This window comes from Lotus japonicus, chromosome 3 (assembly GCF_012489685.1).
Source record: "Lotus japonicus ecotype B-129 chromosome 3, LjGifu_v1.2".
Taxonomy (NCBI): Eukaryota; Viridiplantae; Streptophyta; class Magnoliopsida; order Fabales; family Fabaceae; genus Lotus; species Lotus japonicus.
In genome coordinates, this window is record NC_080043.1 from 79898111 (window position 1) to 79915071 (window position 16961).

Consider the following 16961-nt stretch of genomic DNA (forward strand, 5'->3'; position numbering starts at 1 on the left):
AAAAAATGCACCAAAAGAAAAATATAAGCAGTATATATGTGAAAGTAATATATTACTATTATATCTTTAAAAAAATTACGATTATTGAATGGAAGTCAACCTTTATAATTGTTTTGTGAGATATGTAAAGATTTTTCACATTTTCAATTAATTAGACTTTTAAATCATATCAATATTTTTTTTTTTGAAAACTGAATAAATATTATTAAAAAGCCTCCAAAAATAGGCAAGCATCAAGGTACATGTTCATGACACCTACAAAAAAAAACCCCACCCAAAATTAGTTAAATTAAAATAAATACTTATTTTTAAATTCAAAATTAGATTTTATTTGTTAGATTCTCTATACCCTGTCAATGAGAATATGAGATCATCATTAATATTCTATTTTTTTTTCTCATTAGATTGTAAATTTCATATAATAATGTGAGAGCTCTCCTAAAAAAAAATGAGATGGGATTTTTTTAAGGTTTAATCTTTAATTTTAATTTAAAATTCAAATTTTTTTATCCTAATTATTCAAAATCAGATAAAATCTAACTTTTGTACCAAAAGATAAGAAAAAATCTAACTTTATACAAAATAAAATCTAACTAAAAATGTAAGCTTGACCCTATAAATACATAGCTCGATCAGTAACACCTTGTATTAACTAAACACACTTTCACCGTAATAAAAAAAATCTAAACACCCTTCTACTTGTACTCGTGAATGGCTTTTCACAATTCCCTGTTTCTTCTCATTCTGTTCTTCATCTCCACATCAATTTTCATGCCTACCACGACACAACCCTGCAATTCATATATTTTCCCCAACCAAATCACCTATGCAACGTGTACTGATTTGCCAACACTGGAGTCATCTCTTCACTGGAGCTACCACCCCTCTTCAAGCATTGTCAATCTCTTGCATTCAAGAAATCAAACGCAGGGGACTCTAACTGGGTTGCTTGGGCTATCAACCCAACTTCAAAGGGTATGGTGGGTTCTCAAGCACTTGTCGCGTTTCGAAGAACCGATGGGAGTTTCAAAGCATACACTTCACCTATAACAAGTTATGCGACTCTTTTGCAAGAGGGTAATCTTAGCTTCCCTGTTCACAATGTTTCAGGTACTTATGAGAATGGGAGCATCATCATCTTTGCAAGTTTGCAACTTCCAGTGAACACGACATTGGTGAATCATGTTTGGCAAGAAGGGTTGGTTTCTGATGATGGAACTCTCCAAATGCATGCTATGTCAGGGCCTAATCTTTTTTTTTTTTTTTGAATTTAGGGCCTAATCTTGAGTCTTTTGGAACTTTAGATTTTGTTTCTGGGAAGATTGAAGAAATCAGGTCAAAAATGAACTTCAAAAGAACCAGACTCAGAAGTGTAAGTAAATTTAAAATCTTTCATATTTCTCTGCTTTGTTTGTAGCCTTTTACTTTTAATTATAACAAATATCACTTTTTTAATTGGTTACCATTGTTTTAATTTTTTAGAAGAATATATTTGATGATGCCCTAGAATACAATACATAGGGGTCACTTTATGAAAATTATCAATTTTGTTATGAAACGTTCAATTTAGTTCTTAAAAACATTGTGAACGCGTTTTTCATCAGATTAGAATTTTTTTTTACTATTTTCTTAAGGATTTTATTAACTACTTTAGAAAAATAATTTATATTTTAGAGATAATCTGATTTCCAAATAATTTGATTTTGATTTTATTTTTTAGTTAAAAAAAATTGATTATAGTAAACAAGTGAAACAAATTAAACGACACTCTAAATGGACCATGAAATTAAAGTGACCGCTTTTTCAGAGACGATGAGAATTTTATTTTCAAAAGTGATTTAGTTATGACTGATTTGATATCTTTCCAGGATTAAAATGATAGATTTACTTTTCTACCAAAAATAAGATAACATTTATTGTATTATTATTCTCAAACCAAATAGATCCTAACTTAACAAATTTGTCTCCAGTGCTATTTATTTTTATTTTTCTTTATTAGTTTGAAACTTTGAATTTACTTTGTATAGTTAATAACTAACACTTTGCCATCATTCACAGGTACATGGATTTTTGAATGCGATAAGCTGGGGAATACTAATGCCAATCGGGGTGATCTTTGCTCGCTACTTGAAGACATTTAATGGTTTAGGAGCAACATGGTTTCATTTGCATCGAGCTTGTCAATCTATTGCATTCTTGATTGGCATTGTGGGCTTTGTCACTGGTGTGTACATGGGAAATCACTATGGAGTTCATCATGGTCCTCATAGATGCATCGGAATCACTCTAATTGTTCTAGCAACTGCTCAAGTTTTTGTTGCCATATGCCTGAGGCCTAACAAGGATCACAAGTATAGAAAATTTTGGAATTTTTTTCACTACATAATCGGCTATTCAACGATTATCTTAGCCATATTGAATGTCTGTAAAGGCTTTGACATCCTCCATGGTCACATGATGTGGAAGAAAATGTATATTGGGGTACTCATATCCCTAGCCGTGATTGCTGTGATGTTGGAGGTGATAACTTGGATTCGGTGGTGCAACAAGAGGTCCAACTCTGAGGAAAGTGATGACCAGCAGCTCCCATAGGCTACCTTGTTATTTATATTTTTTTTTAGTTTTCTTTAGGGATGACAAAATTTGTATTATTTCTCTAGTGAAAAATTCATCAAACTGTAAAACATTGTTCAATTTCGTCATATGGAATGTATATATATTTTTTCATATTGTTCCATTAATAGATATGGATATTGCTAGTTAAAATGTAAATATAGTTGTTACTGTTAGTTAAACTGTAAATATAGTTGTTGAGTTTAGTTTTGCTTAACCATAGGTTAGTTAAGAGTTGGTTAGGCTTTGGGTTAACTAACTAAATAGGTTGGTTAACTCAACTTGAGTTCTTCCTTCACTGTATATAGCTGAGAGGAAAGCTTGTAGATTCTCATTGAATCAGTTGGTATCATTTCATTCAATACAATCAAGTTTTCAGTTTCGTTTACTCTCAACTGTTTCTTTCTTCTTCTTCCTTCCTTCCGCTTTCAAGATTTGTTATGGTATCAGAGCTCTGAGAGAGCTCTGCTGCGCACATCAATGGCGGGTGAAGAACCAGCCTATCCCTTCACTGTGCAAGATGCACAAATCGTTTCCCATGCCTTCTATGTTCATCCAAACGAAAGCCCCTCCACCGTTCTGGTTTCACCACCGCTTTCAGAGGGGAACTACCACAACTGGGCGAGAGCCATGAGGATGAGTCTCTTGACCAAGAACAAGCTTGGTTTCATCGATGGGTCAATCGCTGAGCCTCCGCAAGGACACCCCGCTCTTCCTTTCTGGCAACGTTGCAATGTCTTGGTGTTGAGTTGGATTATCAAGTCTTTGAGCCAAGAAATTGCACAATCAATTCTCTGGCGCGAGAAAGCAACTGAGGTTTGGAGAGAGCTACGCGAGCGTTTTTCCTAGGCTGATCTGTTCAGAATTTCAGAGCTTCAAGAAGAAATCTTCAGCTTAAAACAAGGTGATTCGTCTGTCACAAAATTCTATACAAGCATGAAAATTCTCTGGGATGAACTCGATATCTTGAGTCCCCTACCTGTATGTACTTGCAACCCTAGATGTTCATGTGGTGCGATTAGGAACATTGAAGAGGAGAGAAACAAGAACCAAGTGGTTAGGTTTCTTAGGGGTTTAAACGATCAATTCTCTGGTGTAAGATCTCAGTTGATGTTGTTAGATTCTCTTCCTAATGTGAATCGAGTTTTTGCTTTGATTGCTCAACAAGAGAGGCAATTCTTGACTGAGAATGTGTCTGGATCAAAAGCACTAATGGCTTCAAGAGAGAATGGGAATGAAAATAGAGGTTCAAGCTCACATTCTGGTGGTTCTCATTCTGCCAATTCAAGCTCACATTCTGGGAATTCTGGTTCACATTCTGGGAACTCCAATTCTGGAAGCTGCAATGGTAGCTATGGTGGCAATCGGTACACGAACAAGAAGTGTTCATATTGTGGGAAAATGGGCCACACTGTTGAAGATTGCTACAAGAAGCATGGATTTCCACCAGGGTTCAAGTTTAAGAATCCCAAATATGCAAACAGGTCTGCAAACTGTGTTCATACCTCTGAGGAAGATCAAGATAGTCAAGAGGGTACTTCTTCAGGCCAAGAAACTGCAAGATTTGGCTTCACAGCTGATCAGTATCACCATTTGTTAGCACTTTTACCATCTCAGGAACAGAAAGGGTCTTCATCTCATCAAGGAGCAAGTGTCAATTCCTGTGTCCAAGTTCTTCCCAACAAGAATGGTAATGGCAACTCACAGGAGATTCCTACAAAGAATGGTAAAATTCACCCTCTTGATACTACTTGGATTCTAGATACAGGGGCAACTGATCATATATGCAATACTTTGGGTTGTTTTAGCTCATATCAGCATGTAGGATCAATACCTGTTTCTCTTCCAAATGGAATAGTTGAGATTGCAAAGATGAAAGGCACAATTCAACTTTCTCCTGATTTCATCATGACAAATGTTCTTTACTTACCCAATTTCCAGTTTAACCTCATTTCTGTTCATAAACTGGTGAAATGTTTGAAATACAAACTGACTTTTGAAGATGATGCTTGTTTGATTCAGGATTCCAGTGCTTGCAAGAAGATTGGCACAGCTAGAGCATCCCATGGACTTTATATCTTTGATAGGTCCTCAGTTCATAAAGCTTCCACTTGTAAATCCACTTGTAACTCAACTTCTGTTTCCTCTGAAAATGTTGTTAGTTCTCAGAGTTTAGTTTGTGCTTTCACTCCTAGTATGCCCAATTTATGGCATTATAGGTTAGGCCATCCTTCATTTGTTAAATTTCATATATGTATGCGGGGTCATAACGTCAACTTGGGATTACAACTACTTCATCACAGAGCCATAGTGTCCTGAATTGCCCACAAACTTGGAGGTTTAGACAAAGCTACACAATACCTTAGTCAGTGCTTGTATTATGTGAATATAGGCACCAATGATTTTGAACAAAATTACTTCCTTCCCAATGTATTCAACACGAGCCGCATGTATACCCCGAAGCAATATGCTAAAGTTCTTATCCACCATTTATCTCATTATTTACAGGTATACATAATATCTTACATATCTAACAGAAAAAATCATATAGTACTGAATTATGTTCAAATTGTTAACTATTTTGAGGGACATACGTTTTTGACGGACAATATTCCATTGACACTCTGTTTACTGATAGTTTTTAACTGCCACTAATTTTTAACTACCGCTAAATAAGGTGTCGATTGGATGTGTATGTCCGACAAAATCAATATGTTCAGGTTATTTTTTTTTTTGATAAGCTAAAGAATATATTGAAAAGAATTCGAAGGACAAAATCAATATGTTCAGGTTAAATATATCACTCTTAATATTATGTACAATATCATGTTTTATAATAATGAAAATTTGTTTTTAATCCACGACAGACTCTACATCATTTTGGAGCAAGAAAGTCAGTGCTAGTTGGGTTGGATCGCTTAGGTTGCATTCCAAAGCTTTTGGTAAATGGATCTTGTGTTGAGGAGAAGAATGTTGCTGCATTCCTGTTTAATGATCAGCTTAAATCTCTAGCGGATCAATTCAACAAGAAAATCTTAACTGATTCCAAATTCATTTTCATAAACAGTACATCCATAATCCACGACGAATCCGTTGGTAAACATTTTGGCTTTCTCATACTTCAATATAATTCACAATTTTCAATTGAATAGTACTTGAATATGACATCAAGTTTCTTGAATTTCAGGTTTCATGGTTACTAAACATGGTTGTTGCCCAACAAATGACAGGGGAAAATGTATTCCAGAAGGGATTCCATGCCGGAATAGGCATGAGTATGTATTTTGGGATGGAATTCACACAACAAAAGCTGCAAACTTAGTCACTGCAATAACTTCGTACAACTCTTCTATTCCAGCCATCGCTTACCCAACAAATATCAAACACCTTATTCAATCCAATACAATAAATTAGTTATAGGTATCCTTGAATATTAAGCAGAATAAGTTGACTTAAATTTGAAGCGATGCATGTTATATAGTCTTTCATTGCTTGATTGTTTAATTTATATATATGTTCTTGTACCTAGTTTGGATAAATGGATGAGAAATTGCATTGGTTTGATCTTGTTGTTGGATATTTAATCATTTGGCAAAGCTAGCTACCAACAGTAGACAGCACCCAATGCCAACTTTTAACACTGAAGGAAAAAATTAAGTTCAACACACACTGGTTTGCAACGCCACCGCAGCAAAAACAAGATACCCATGCAAAATGCACCACAACTTGACAGCAAAAAAATACAAACCAGAAAATGTGGTCACAGTAAAAACCAGCAGATGATTAAGATTAAGAGATAAATCTTCCTAGCTTTTCCAGAAAAGCATTAGGGCTTAGGCCCAAAAACTGGTAGACTTGAGATATTACGCCGACCCAACACCAAGCGCAGATGTCTATGATCTAAGAGAGAATTCTTCTGCCTAATGAATAATGATGATCCACCCTCCTTGTTTGTTTCGCATCTTCCTCTTTCAAGGTCTCAATGCTACCGACGTGTTTTATAAACAAAATAAAAATATGTTACCCCTCTGTAATTCGGAGTATTTTTGTTAAGAGCATCATAACCGGTGATATATATTTAATAGATATGGGTCGTTAGTTAGTTTAGATTCATAGTTTTAATCAAAATATATGTAGCAAAAATTTAATGACGAAATGAATACTTAAGAATTTTAGCTGTCAGTTGACTGTCGGAAAATTTACGTTACTGATGACTTTTTAGTGGTTATCGACGACATTCAGTGGAACCATCGATTGATAGTCTCTACAATCGGTGCCTCACACCCACCTTTGCACGTGGAACCATCGATCCACCACTAGCTATCATTCTCCAACAAAACACCCCTTGCTTGTCCGCCACACCAGCGCTCGCCGACATTCTCCAAGGTCTCCATATCATCAAATACCAATCACAATTTGCCATCACCACCTGACACATCCATTATATGTCTTGTGTTCAAGAAATATCATTAATTCCTAAAGTCTGAGTTGTGGACGGATGATTGATTTACATAAATGATTATAGTTAACTTGATGGTATGAATTGCCAAGGAATTTGATTGAGGATGAGATTTTGTGCTGCATTCGTGAAGATAACATTTGATTGATATTATATAAACTTGTCTCGCTACTTAGCTATGGCTAGCCAACTGTATCATTTTCAAGGCATGACAACGTTAATGTGTGGTTGAAATCCAGTAAGTCTTCACGTTAAGACAAGAGCTTATAGCATGTTTGGATGTGCTTATACTTTATCAGAATTAATTCTGAAACCTAGAAGCTACTTAACAGAAACTTTTCTTAATTGATTTGGACTTCAGAATCAAATGTAGAAGTAGTTTTCAAGTCTACTAGGCATAGTCTTTTCTGTTTGTTGAAGGGAAACTTCCTCAAAATCTCTAAGGTTTTTTTTTTACTCCTAGATCATTGGTATAAGACAGTTCTACTTGATAAGGATAGGACCACTAATATGTGGTTAAATTGAATCAGTCTCTTCCAACTGATACGTGCTAGAAAAGTATATCAGTTAAGTATTTATTTAGACACAAAAATAGTCTCCATCAATTTGCTTTGTTTTAACGTGCTTCCAATGATTGTCATATTTCAGACTGTTATTTAGTAATGTTTAAGACATATTATCTAAAATGTATCCCACAACCACTATTGTGTCCTTAAAGTTAGTTCTTTAAGCCTTTCAATTTGCCCTGAACTAAGCTGCTGTTAATATGATTGGTTGTTTATTTAAACTTTTTCATTCACCACCAACCGTGATTTCCAACAAACCACATTTTATTGGTTAAGAAAAAACTTTTTCCTTATGGTGTCTTTTGCTGCTGTTATTTGATCTTGTTGGGTCTTCATTTTTTTTTTCGTTCTCTGCACTTGGTTTTGCTAAATAATGCTGTTATATACTGTGGAATGAATTCTGAGTTGGCAGTATGTAGCCCCTTTGAAAATTACTCACTAGCTTAAACCAAGCTGTTAAGGGATTTGATTGCAGTTGAGAAAAGGACAAGGACAGTAAATTTTGAACAATGTCCTTTATTGAGCAAGATGCCTGGTGATTTTTCTCCACAAGCTGTTTTAATGTGTTGGTGAAGTTTTTTTATGGTGCTAATATATGTTCATTCTGGTATTGAGTGTATCTTGGGTTGGGGGGTGCTTTTTCATCTATTCATTGATTTCATTAGATTAGTGTTTAGTAATGATTTATTCACACTCATATTTCTCTTTCATTTCATTGTGCACAACCAAATCCCAGTATCAAATACAAAAAATATAGCTAGCCTGCGGCCTGCCCAATATATATCCAAGAAAATGATCAAACCAATGCAATTCCTCATCCATTAATCAAAATAAGGTACTAGAACACAAAAACAAATTAGAAGCAACGAAAGAATACATAAAATGAATGGTCATGCTAGATTACTTGAACTTATTTAGGGACACCTTGAACTAATTTATTGTATTGGATTGAACAAGGTGTTTGATATTTGTTGGGTACGCGATCGCGGGATTAGAAGAGTTGTACGAAGTTATTGCAGTGACTAAGTTTGCAGCTTCTGTTGTGTGAATTCCATCCCAAAATACATACTCATTCCTATTCTGGCATGGAATACCATCACGAATACATTTTCCCTTTACATTTGTCGGGCAACAACCATGATGAGTGACCGTGAAACCTGAAATTCAAGAACCATGGAGGTTTTATGTCATATTCATGTACTGTTTCGATTGAAAATTGTGAATTGAAGTATAAGAAAGCCAAAATGTTTACCAGCAGATTTGTCACGGATTATGGATGTACTATTTATAAAGATGAATTTGGAATCAATTAAGATTTTCTTGTTGAATCGGTCCACTAGAGATTTCAGCTGATCATTAAAAAGGAATGCAGCAACATTCTTCTCCTCAACACAAGATCCATTTACCATGAGCTTTGGAATGCAACCTAAGCGATCCAACCCAACCAGCACGGACTTTCTTGCCCCAAAATGATGCAAAGTCTGTCGTGGATCATAAACAATTTTTCATTATTAAAGTAATTAAACTTAGCCAACCCAAAGATTCATGCTTTTCATAATCTCAAAGCTAGTAAATAGTTATGAATTTGAACCTAATTCAATACTACGTGAATTTTTTTGTTAGATATGTACTTAAGATGTTAATTATACCTGTAAGTAATGAGATAATTGGTGGATAAGAGCTTTAGCATATTGCTTCGGGGTATACATGCGGCTTGTGTTGAATACATTGGGAAGGAAGTAATTTTGTTCGAAATCATTGGTGCCTATATTCACATAATACAAGCATTGATTAAGGTATTGTGTAGCTTTGTCTAAACCTCCAAGTTTGTGGGAAATTCGAGACACTATGGCTCTGTGATGAAGTAGTTGTAATCCCAAGTTGACGTTATGACCCTGCATACATATATGAAATTTAGTGGTTGCATGAAACACAAATAAGGAAATAATTCATCCACATTCACCCAAAGAAATATAGGGATAGAAAAAGTAGGTAGCAATACCAATTGGCCGCCGCTCTCCTTGCGAATTCCGGCTGAACCGGATGCATAGTTGACACCTTTTAATATGTCCGAGCCACTAAGGTTTGCAAAGGGTGGGATGAATTCCTGAAATCCCAACAATTGTGCTGCAATTGTAAAAAATTTAAAATGTTATACATGTAAGTTTTTCAGTTCCTATACGTAAACATATGGGATTTTTTTAACTACAACAGATATTTGTTTCTGATAAAAATTAAACCACTTTTAGACTTTATGTCTTGATTGTTTATCAATGGAAATCATAGAATATGCATGTTACCTATTTTGTCAATGGGATTTCTTCCGTTGGAATATCTTCCAGTTGGGAAAGTTGCAGGGAAGTCGATGCCATATGGCAAGAAATTAGCTTTTGCGGAGGTTGGAAGATTGTTGTTGTTTCCACTATCAGATAGAGAATCCCCAAACACAAAAATGCAAGGCACTTGGGATTCTCCAAGGACAGTACTACGTTGCATGATGCTTGCAACCATGAGAACAAGAGATAGAACCAACCATGTTTTAGTACTCTCACAACCCATTTAATTTAATTTCTCTCTCGATCGAACACAAGTAATGAAAGTAGTTTTTGCTATATGACTATGATAATATGAAGCTAATTAATCAATTGAGGATTGTGTGAGAATAAGAGAAGATGATATGCATGTATTTATAAGTACGTGGCCGTGAGGGGAGGGACATGGGCAAGTTATATAAATATAATTAAATTGTCTAAATTGGCAGCATTGATGGAACCATCTTTTTCCATGGATTCAATAATGTACATTATGACCATCTATTCAATATTTTCGCCCACCCTTCTTGCTGCAGTAGTATAAGAGAATCATCAATGGGAAAAGTTATGTTGATATATTGATATTTTGAAAACACTTTTTTTTACAAACATCCGGTACTCGATCATCCTTTGTATACAGTCAGATTCGGGATTTAGTCAAAGTTAAGACTCATTATCCCTCTTGGAGTGTATTGTGTGAGGATCAAACCCGAAAGCTCTTCTCACACACTCAGCTTGTATTGCCAACTGAGCTACCCCTTTAACTTAAGTATTTTAGAAACACTTTCACTTTCATCTCGATGAAATATGATATTTGATAAAATATGAAGAAAAGAAAGATAAATAAATAAATGATATAAAATGTGATAATTATGATAAGAAATGCAGGAAGATAAAAAAATTAAGTAAAAATGAGATGTAAGAGATGAATATATTAACACTTAGAATCAATGTATGTTTGCAGAATTAATGTTACGTTTACACTTGAATTTCAATTCCATTCCAATTTCAGCGGTGCCACATCAGCATTAATCATCCAGTCAGCTGTACAAGTGGATGTAGAGAGATAGTTGAAATGCTGACCAAGGAGAGTCAACCCCTATTGGGGGAAATCCCAGAATAAAAAGTGAGTCAACCTATTGGCGAAGGCTACATTTGATTTACCACTATGCATGTCATATGACCATTTCTTTGAAGACAAACAACAGGATAAAATTATTAGATTAATAAATTTAGAAAGTGGGTGGTTGAGCTCTCATTAATAACAAGATATATATTTTTTTTTTTTGAGAGTAAAGTGAATGACTCATGGATGAGACATCGTTTAAAGTTTCCAGGATTTGATAAGAAAAATTTTAAAGAATAAAATCCACGAGTACTAATATTAATACCCATATAGGCTTTTTCATCTTCTGTTAAAAGGTGAATATTATTTCTTAACACCTCTTGTAGCATAAGACAAAAATTCAGCTGATACTTTACAGATGAAGGAGGATCCTTGAAGGTTGTTTCTGCAGATTCTGGGTGTTCTAAATTTTAATTATTATACAAACCTTAGCTAGTTTTTGTTAAATGTAAAATTATATTAAAATATTAATATTACATAAATAAATTTATTAATAATATATTATAAATCTAATTTAAGTAATGGCTCACTAGTTGGACTAGTACAAAACGGTTAGAGATTATACGAGCCACCCTTGATAATTAACCATGCAACACCTCTATAAGTGTTGTGGATCTTTTTGTTAATTATAGCAGGTCTTTGTTTGAATTAATGTATTGCTTTGTTATAAGGATAACTCTTGCACGTGTTAACAAAATAAAATTTGATTACGTTGATTTAAATCAAAATTACTTACGATAAATTGTTGTATTATTTTAGAAGATTAATGTGCGGCTAGTCGGCTACAGTGACTGACGTAATATATATATAATGATGGTTTTAGTGAACTGCAGCAATATAACCACCTTAATTATACTGTAGCAATTTTTTTTTTGTAGTGTATTAATTCAGTTTGGCTTATAAAAAAAGGAGATTAGGGTTTTGGTTGATGGGGCAAGAAGGAGAAGTAGGAGGCGAGAAAGAAAGAAAGTAAAAACCTGATCTAGAAAGGAGAGGTAAGAGGTGAGAAAGAAAGAAAATTTAGAAGATGAAGAAGGGTGAAATGAAGATGAAAAGATTGAGAGTTTTCTTTTTATTTATTTAAATTAATAATTTTTTATTTTCAAAAGAAAAAAAAAAGAAATCAATTATGATGTAGAAATGAGTCTAAATAAATATAAAAGACAAAAAATTACACATCAACCTCATTTAACACGTATGCGCGCCATGTTGGACTGGTGGTGACACATGGGATGTTGGTCGGATGTCAAACTCTGGCGAAGGTCAAAACTGAGTAGTTTTTTTAAAAAATAGAGATTAAATTTAAACTTTACTTCGATGAGGAGGGATGAAAATCAAACTTCACATATCTTATAAGGACGAAAAGTTGTTTCTGGTGAATGGGAAAAATAAAAGAGGCTACAAGGCTAAGGCATCCCGTGACAGTAAATGAACAACTATGTCTGGGGAAACATCAAAACACGTAAAATCACACTGCTGAGCAGCTCCAAAACCCGCCATGCAATCTGCCGGACCGTTGGCTTCTTGAGGAATATGACGCAACCTAATGTCCCAACTCCGGGCAAGCAAAAGATGAACATCCATAAACATGCTAGCAAATTCAAGTAAACAAAACCTCCCCTGAGTGAGAAAATTCACAATCTCCTCGCAATCTGACTCACAATAAACCCGACGAATATTAATTCCTCCTCCAAAGGAGATGAAGACCCATAAGAAGCGCATGAAGTTCTGCAGCCAAAGGATCACCACCAAGCACACCGACACATAAACCAAATTGCCAAGCTCCACTGGAATCCCGCACAACACCTCGATCCCATGCCCATACGTCGTCGTGTATGGTCATACGCACCATCAATAGTAAGAGAAACAAAGCCTACGACAGGAGCCGCTCCACCTCTCAATTTGTAAAAACTCTAAAATCCGATCCTGGGACTTTGCAAGGTTTTGAGAATAATCTCTCTCCTCCTGCAGAATCCACGAGAAGACAGACTGGACCGTATGTCCACTATGCACCCCCAAGCACTCAATCTTTCCTCCACCGCCACAAGCCCCACAATACCGAGGCAAACATGGAAGAGTGCGGGCCTTGAGCCCAAGTCCGAACCCAAGTATGAACATCCATGACCCGAAACTGCGGCCACAAAAAGGCTTGAAACCTTAACCAGATCACACGCAAATGCGGGCAATACCGGGGGCAATGCAACGCATCCTCCATAGGATGTGAGCAGCGAGAACACTAAGATGAAGTAGCAAGACGACAACGATACTTCACAATATTCACCTGGATCACATCATGAAGATGAACCAAAGAAAAACCCTCATCATCCCTTTCTTTTACTAATTTTAATTTGATTATAATTATATGTTCAAGTGGTGTAAAAAGTTTTGTTCCACCTGGTTGAAGCATGTGTAATCTAAATTTGATTACTTTATTTTGTTTGTGATATTTTCTTGTTAAATCCAATTCGATTAAACCGTTTATATCCTTTTCTTAGCCCTAATGTGTGTGTCACACTGGCACTATTAATTGTGTGTGTCACATTGACACTTATATAATTACCGATTAACTTATTTTAGTCAAGGATTGTCTAAATGACCCATGTAAGTTATTAACCCACAACTCAATTGACCAATATAATTTTTTATAAACAAATTAATAAATAAAATATAAAAATTTAACTCATTTATCTTTAATGTGATTAGACGATGTGTTATTTAACCCAAACTTTCTCATAGGTAATTTAGGCAACCTCTTTAATCAAGGGTAGAAAAGCTCAAGTTGTTGGAACTATATAATGTGTGTGTCACATTGGCACTTATCAGTTAACTTTGTTCCTTTTCTTTTTTAAGAAATTTTTTATAACCCAAAAAATATGCATCTAAGTGTGGGGTCCCTAAGTGTGATATTCACATAAAATGAATGTATGATAATGGTAAAGTATTTCAAAAAAAGATAATGGTAAGTGCAGCCTTCTCCAATACGTTTAACTTTAATTTCGTTTCTTTCAATTTTGTTGTGTTCCCCCCAATATATAGGCTTGACTTCTCCGGTCAGCATTTCAAGTTCAACTTTCTCTCTCTCTCTCTCCATCCACTTGTACAGCTGACTTGGAAAATGCTGATATGTCATATGAATTCAAATCCAATGCCCAGGTGAGCGAAAATATTGAACAGGTGGTCATACGTACACAAGCGCGGCAAAAGCAAACATGATTGGAATCTATGGAAAAACATGTCTCATTAATTTCCTGGAAGTTTAATTGTGATTCTTAATCAATGCTGCCAATTTAGACAATTTAATTAACTTGCCCATATTGTCCCTCCCTCATGCCCACGTACCTTATATATAAATACATGCATTCATCTTCTCTTATATTCACAAATTCATCAATCGATTAATTAGCTTGATATCATATCATCATAGTCATATATCAAATACATCATTAGCCAAATGGGTTGTGAGAGTAAAACATGGTTGATTCTGTCTCTTGTAACTGTCATGGTTGCAAGCATCATGCAACATAGTACTGTCCTCGGAGAATCCCAAGTGCCTTGCATTTTTGTGTTTGGGGATTCTCTATCTGATAGTGGAAACAACAACAATCTTCCAACCTCTGCAAAAGCTAATTTCTTGCCATATGGCATCGACTTTCCTGCAACTTTCCCAACCGGAAGATATTCCAACGGAAGAAATCCCATTGATAAAATAGGTAAAATATAGCATGCTCTTATTTCACATATTAAAAACGATATACAAGTTGATATACAATCGGTACACAAGTTAACGATGGTTTTTATCAGTCGCAAATATTTGTGGCTTTAAAAACGACTACTAGCTAACCTGTACGCACATTGTATCTCAACATGCTAAATCATATTTCACATATTAAAGCTCGTATGTAAACCCGAACTATATATAACATTTTAAATACAATTGCAGCCCAACTGTTGGGATTTCAAGAATTCATCCCCCCATTTGCAAACCTTAATGGCTCAGACATACTCAAAGGTGTCAACTATGCATCTGGCTCAGCTGGAATTCGCAAGGAGAGCGGCAGCCAATTGGTATTGTTACCTAATTTTTCTATCTCTATAACTAATCTTTGGGTGAATATGGATGAATTATTATTTTTATTTGTGTACATTTCGTACAACCGCTAAATTTCATATATGCATGTATGTTATGCAGGGTCATAACGTCAACTTGGGATTACAACTACTTCATCACAGAGCCATAGTATCACGTATTGCTCACAAACTTGGAGGTTTAGACAAAGCTACACAATACCTTAGTCAGTGCTTGTATTACGTGAATATAGGCACTAATGATTTCGAACAAAATTACTTCCTTCCCAATGTATTCAACACAAGCCGCATGTATACCCCGAAGCAGTATGCTAAAGTTCTTATCCACCAATTATCTCATTACTTACAGGTATAATTAACATCTTAAGTACATATCTAACAAAAAAATTCATGAATTGAATTAGGTACAAATTGATAACTATTCACTGGCCTTGAGATGATGAAAAGCATGAATCTTTTGGTTGGCTAAGTTTAATGACTTTCAAAATCACATATTATTGATACTATCACATAAGTTTGGTTTAGCTAACATCCATGTGAGAACTTTTCATTGACATGCACTCTGTCTAGTGATAGTTTTTAACAACTATTAATTTTTTATTGGCGCTAAACAGGATGCATGTCGATTGAATGTCTGCCAAAAATCATATGTTCACGTTATATCACTCTTAATATTATGTAGAAATATCATGTTTTATAATAATGAAAAATTGTTTATGATCCATGACAGACACTGCATCATTTTGGGGCAAGAAAGTCCGTGCTGGTTGGGTTGGATCGCTTAGGTTGCATTCCAAAGCTCAGAGTAAATGGATCTTGTGTTGAGGAGAAGAATGCTGCCGTATTCCTTTTTAATGATCAACTAAAATCTCTAGTGGATCAATTCAACAAGAAAATCTTAACTGATTCCAAATTCATCTTCATAAATAGTACATCCATAATCCACGACAAATCCGTTGGTAAGCATTTTGGCATTCTTATACTTCAATTCACAATTTTCAATCGAAACAATACTTAAATATGACATAACACCATGGTTCTTGAATTTCAGGTTTCGCGGTTACTCATCATGGTTGTTGCCCGACAAATGAAAAGGGGAAATGTATTCGTGATGGTATTCCATGCAAGAATAGGAACGAGTATGTGTTTTGGGATGGAATTCATACAACAGAGTCCGCAAATTTAGTCACTGCAATAACTTCATACAATTCTTCTAATCCAGCCATCGCTTACCCAACAAATATCAAACACCTTGTCCAATCCAATACAATAAATTAGTTCAAGGTGTCCCTAATAAGTTCAAATAATCTAGCATGACAATTCATGTGATGTATTCTTTTCTTACTTAATTCTAATTTGTATGTGTGTTCTTGTACCTTTTTTGATTAATGGATGAGGAATTGCATTGGTTTGATCATTTTCTTGGATATTTAATCATTGGCAGGCTAGCTATTTTTTTTTTCTTTTCTGTATTTGATATGTAATTTGTTGAAATGAGATGGAAAAAAAATATGAGTGTGAATAGAATCATTACTCAATACTAATCTAACGGAATCAATGAATAGAGTGAAAAAGCACCCCAACCCATGATAAACCCGGCTTTTGTACCCAAGTAGTATAATTTTGTTTGGAAATTACAACTTTGGGGTATTTTTTTATGTACCAATCTAGTATAAATCCGTAGCGATTCTATTTCTTTTTTTACTTTTTTTAAAGAATTGTCAATTGCATTGGCGTTTTACTTTTTTTTTTCGTTTTTTAAATAAATCGCAACATGTTGGCGTTTTTCCTATTTTTTT

At 34.9% G+C, this 16961-nt stretch overlaps 3 protein-coding genes across 3 annotated transcripts; 2 read left to right on the forward strand and 1 right to left on the reverse strand.

Annotated features, from left to right (window-relative positions):
• The first annotated feature begins 977 nt into the window (after positions 1-977).
• LOC130744801 (cytochrome b561 and DOMON domain-containing protein At5g47530-like) lies at positions 978-2592 on the forward strand. The gene is made up of 3 exons (XM_057596955.1): positions 978-1110; positions 1275-1372; positions 2059-2592. The coding sequence occupies exons 1-3, from the start codon at positions 978-980 to the stop codon at positions 2590-2592; spliced, it is 765 nt and encodes a 254-aa protein (XP_057452938.1).
• Positions 2593-8415: 5823 nt separating this feature from the next.
• On the reverse strand, positions 8416-10270 carry LOC130742746 (GDSL esterase/lipase At1g29670-like). Its single transcript, XM_057594847.1, has 5 exons — positions 9939-10270; positions 9641-9765; positions 9288-9533; positions 8891-9119; positions 8416-8795 (listed from the first exon to the last, which is right to left on the reverse strand). The coding sequence occupies exons 1-5, from the start codon at positions 10195-10197 to the stop codon at positions 8569-8571; spliced, it is 1086 nt and encodes a 361-aa protein (XP_057450830.1). The 5' UTR covers positions 10198-10270; the 3' UTR covers positions 8416-8568.
• A 4202-nt stretch (positions 10271-14472) lies between these two features.
• LOC130742747 (GDSL esterase/lipase At1g29670-like) lies at positions 14473-16574 on the forward strand. Its single transcript, XM_057594848.1, has 5 exons — positions 14473-14786; positions 15017-15141; positions 15266-15511; positions 15893-16121; positions 16214-16574. Exons 1-5 carry the CDS (start codon positions 14528-14530, stop codon positions 16438-16440), a joined length of 1086 nt encoding a protein of 361 aa, XP_057450831.1. The 5' UTR covers positions 14473-14527; the 3' UTR covers positions 16441-16574.
• The last annotated feature ends 387 nt before the right edge of the window (positions 16575-16961 follow it).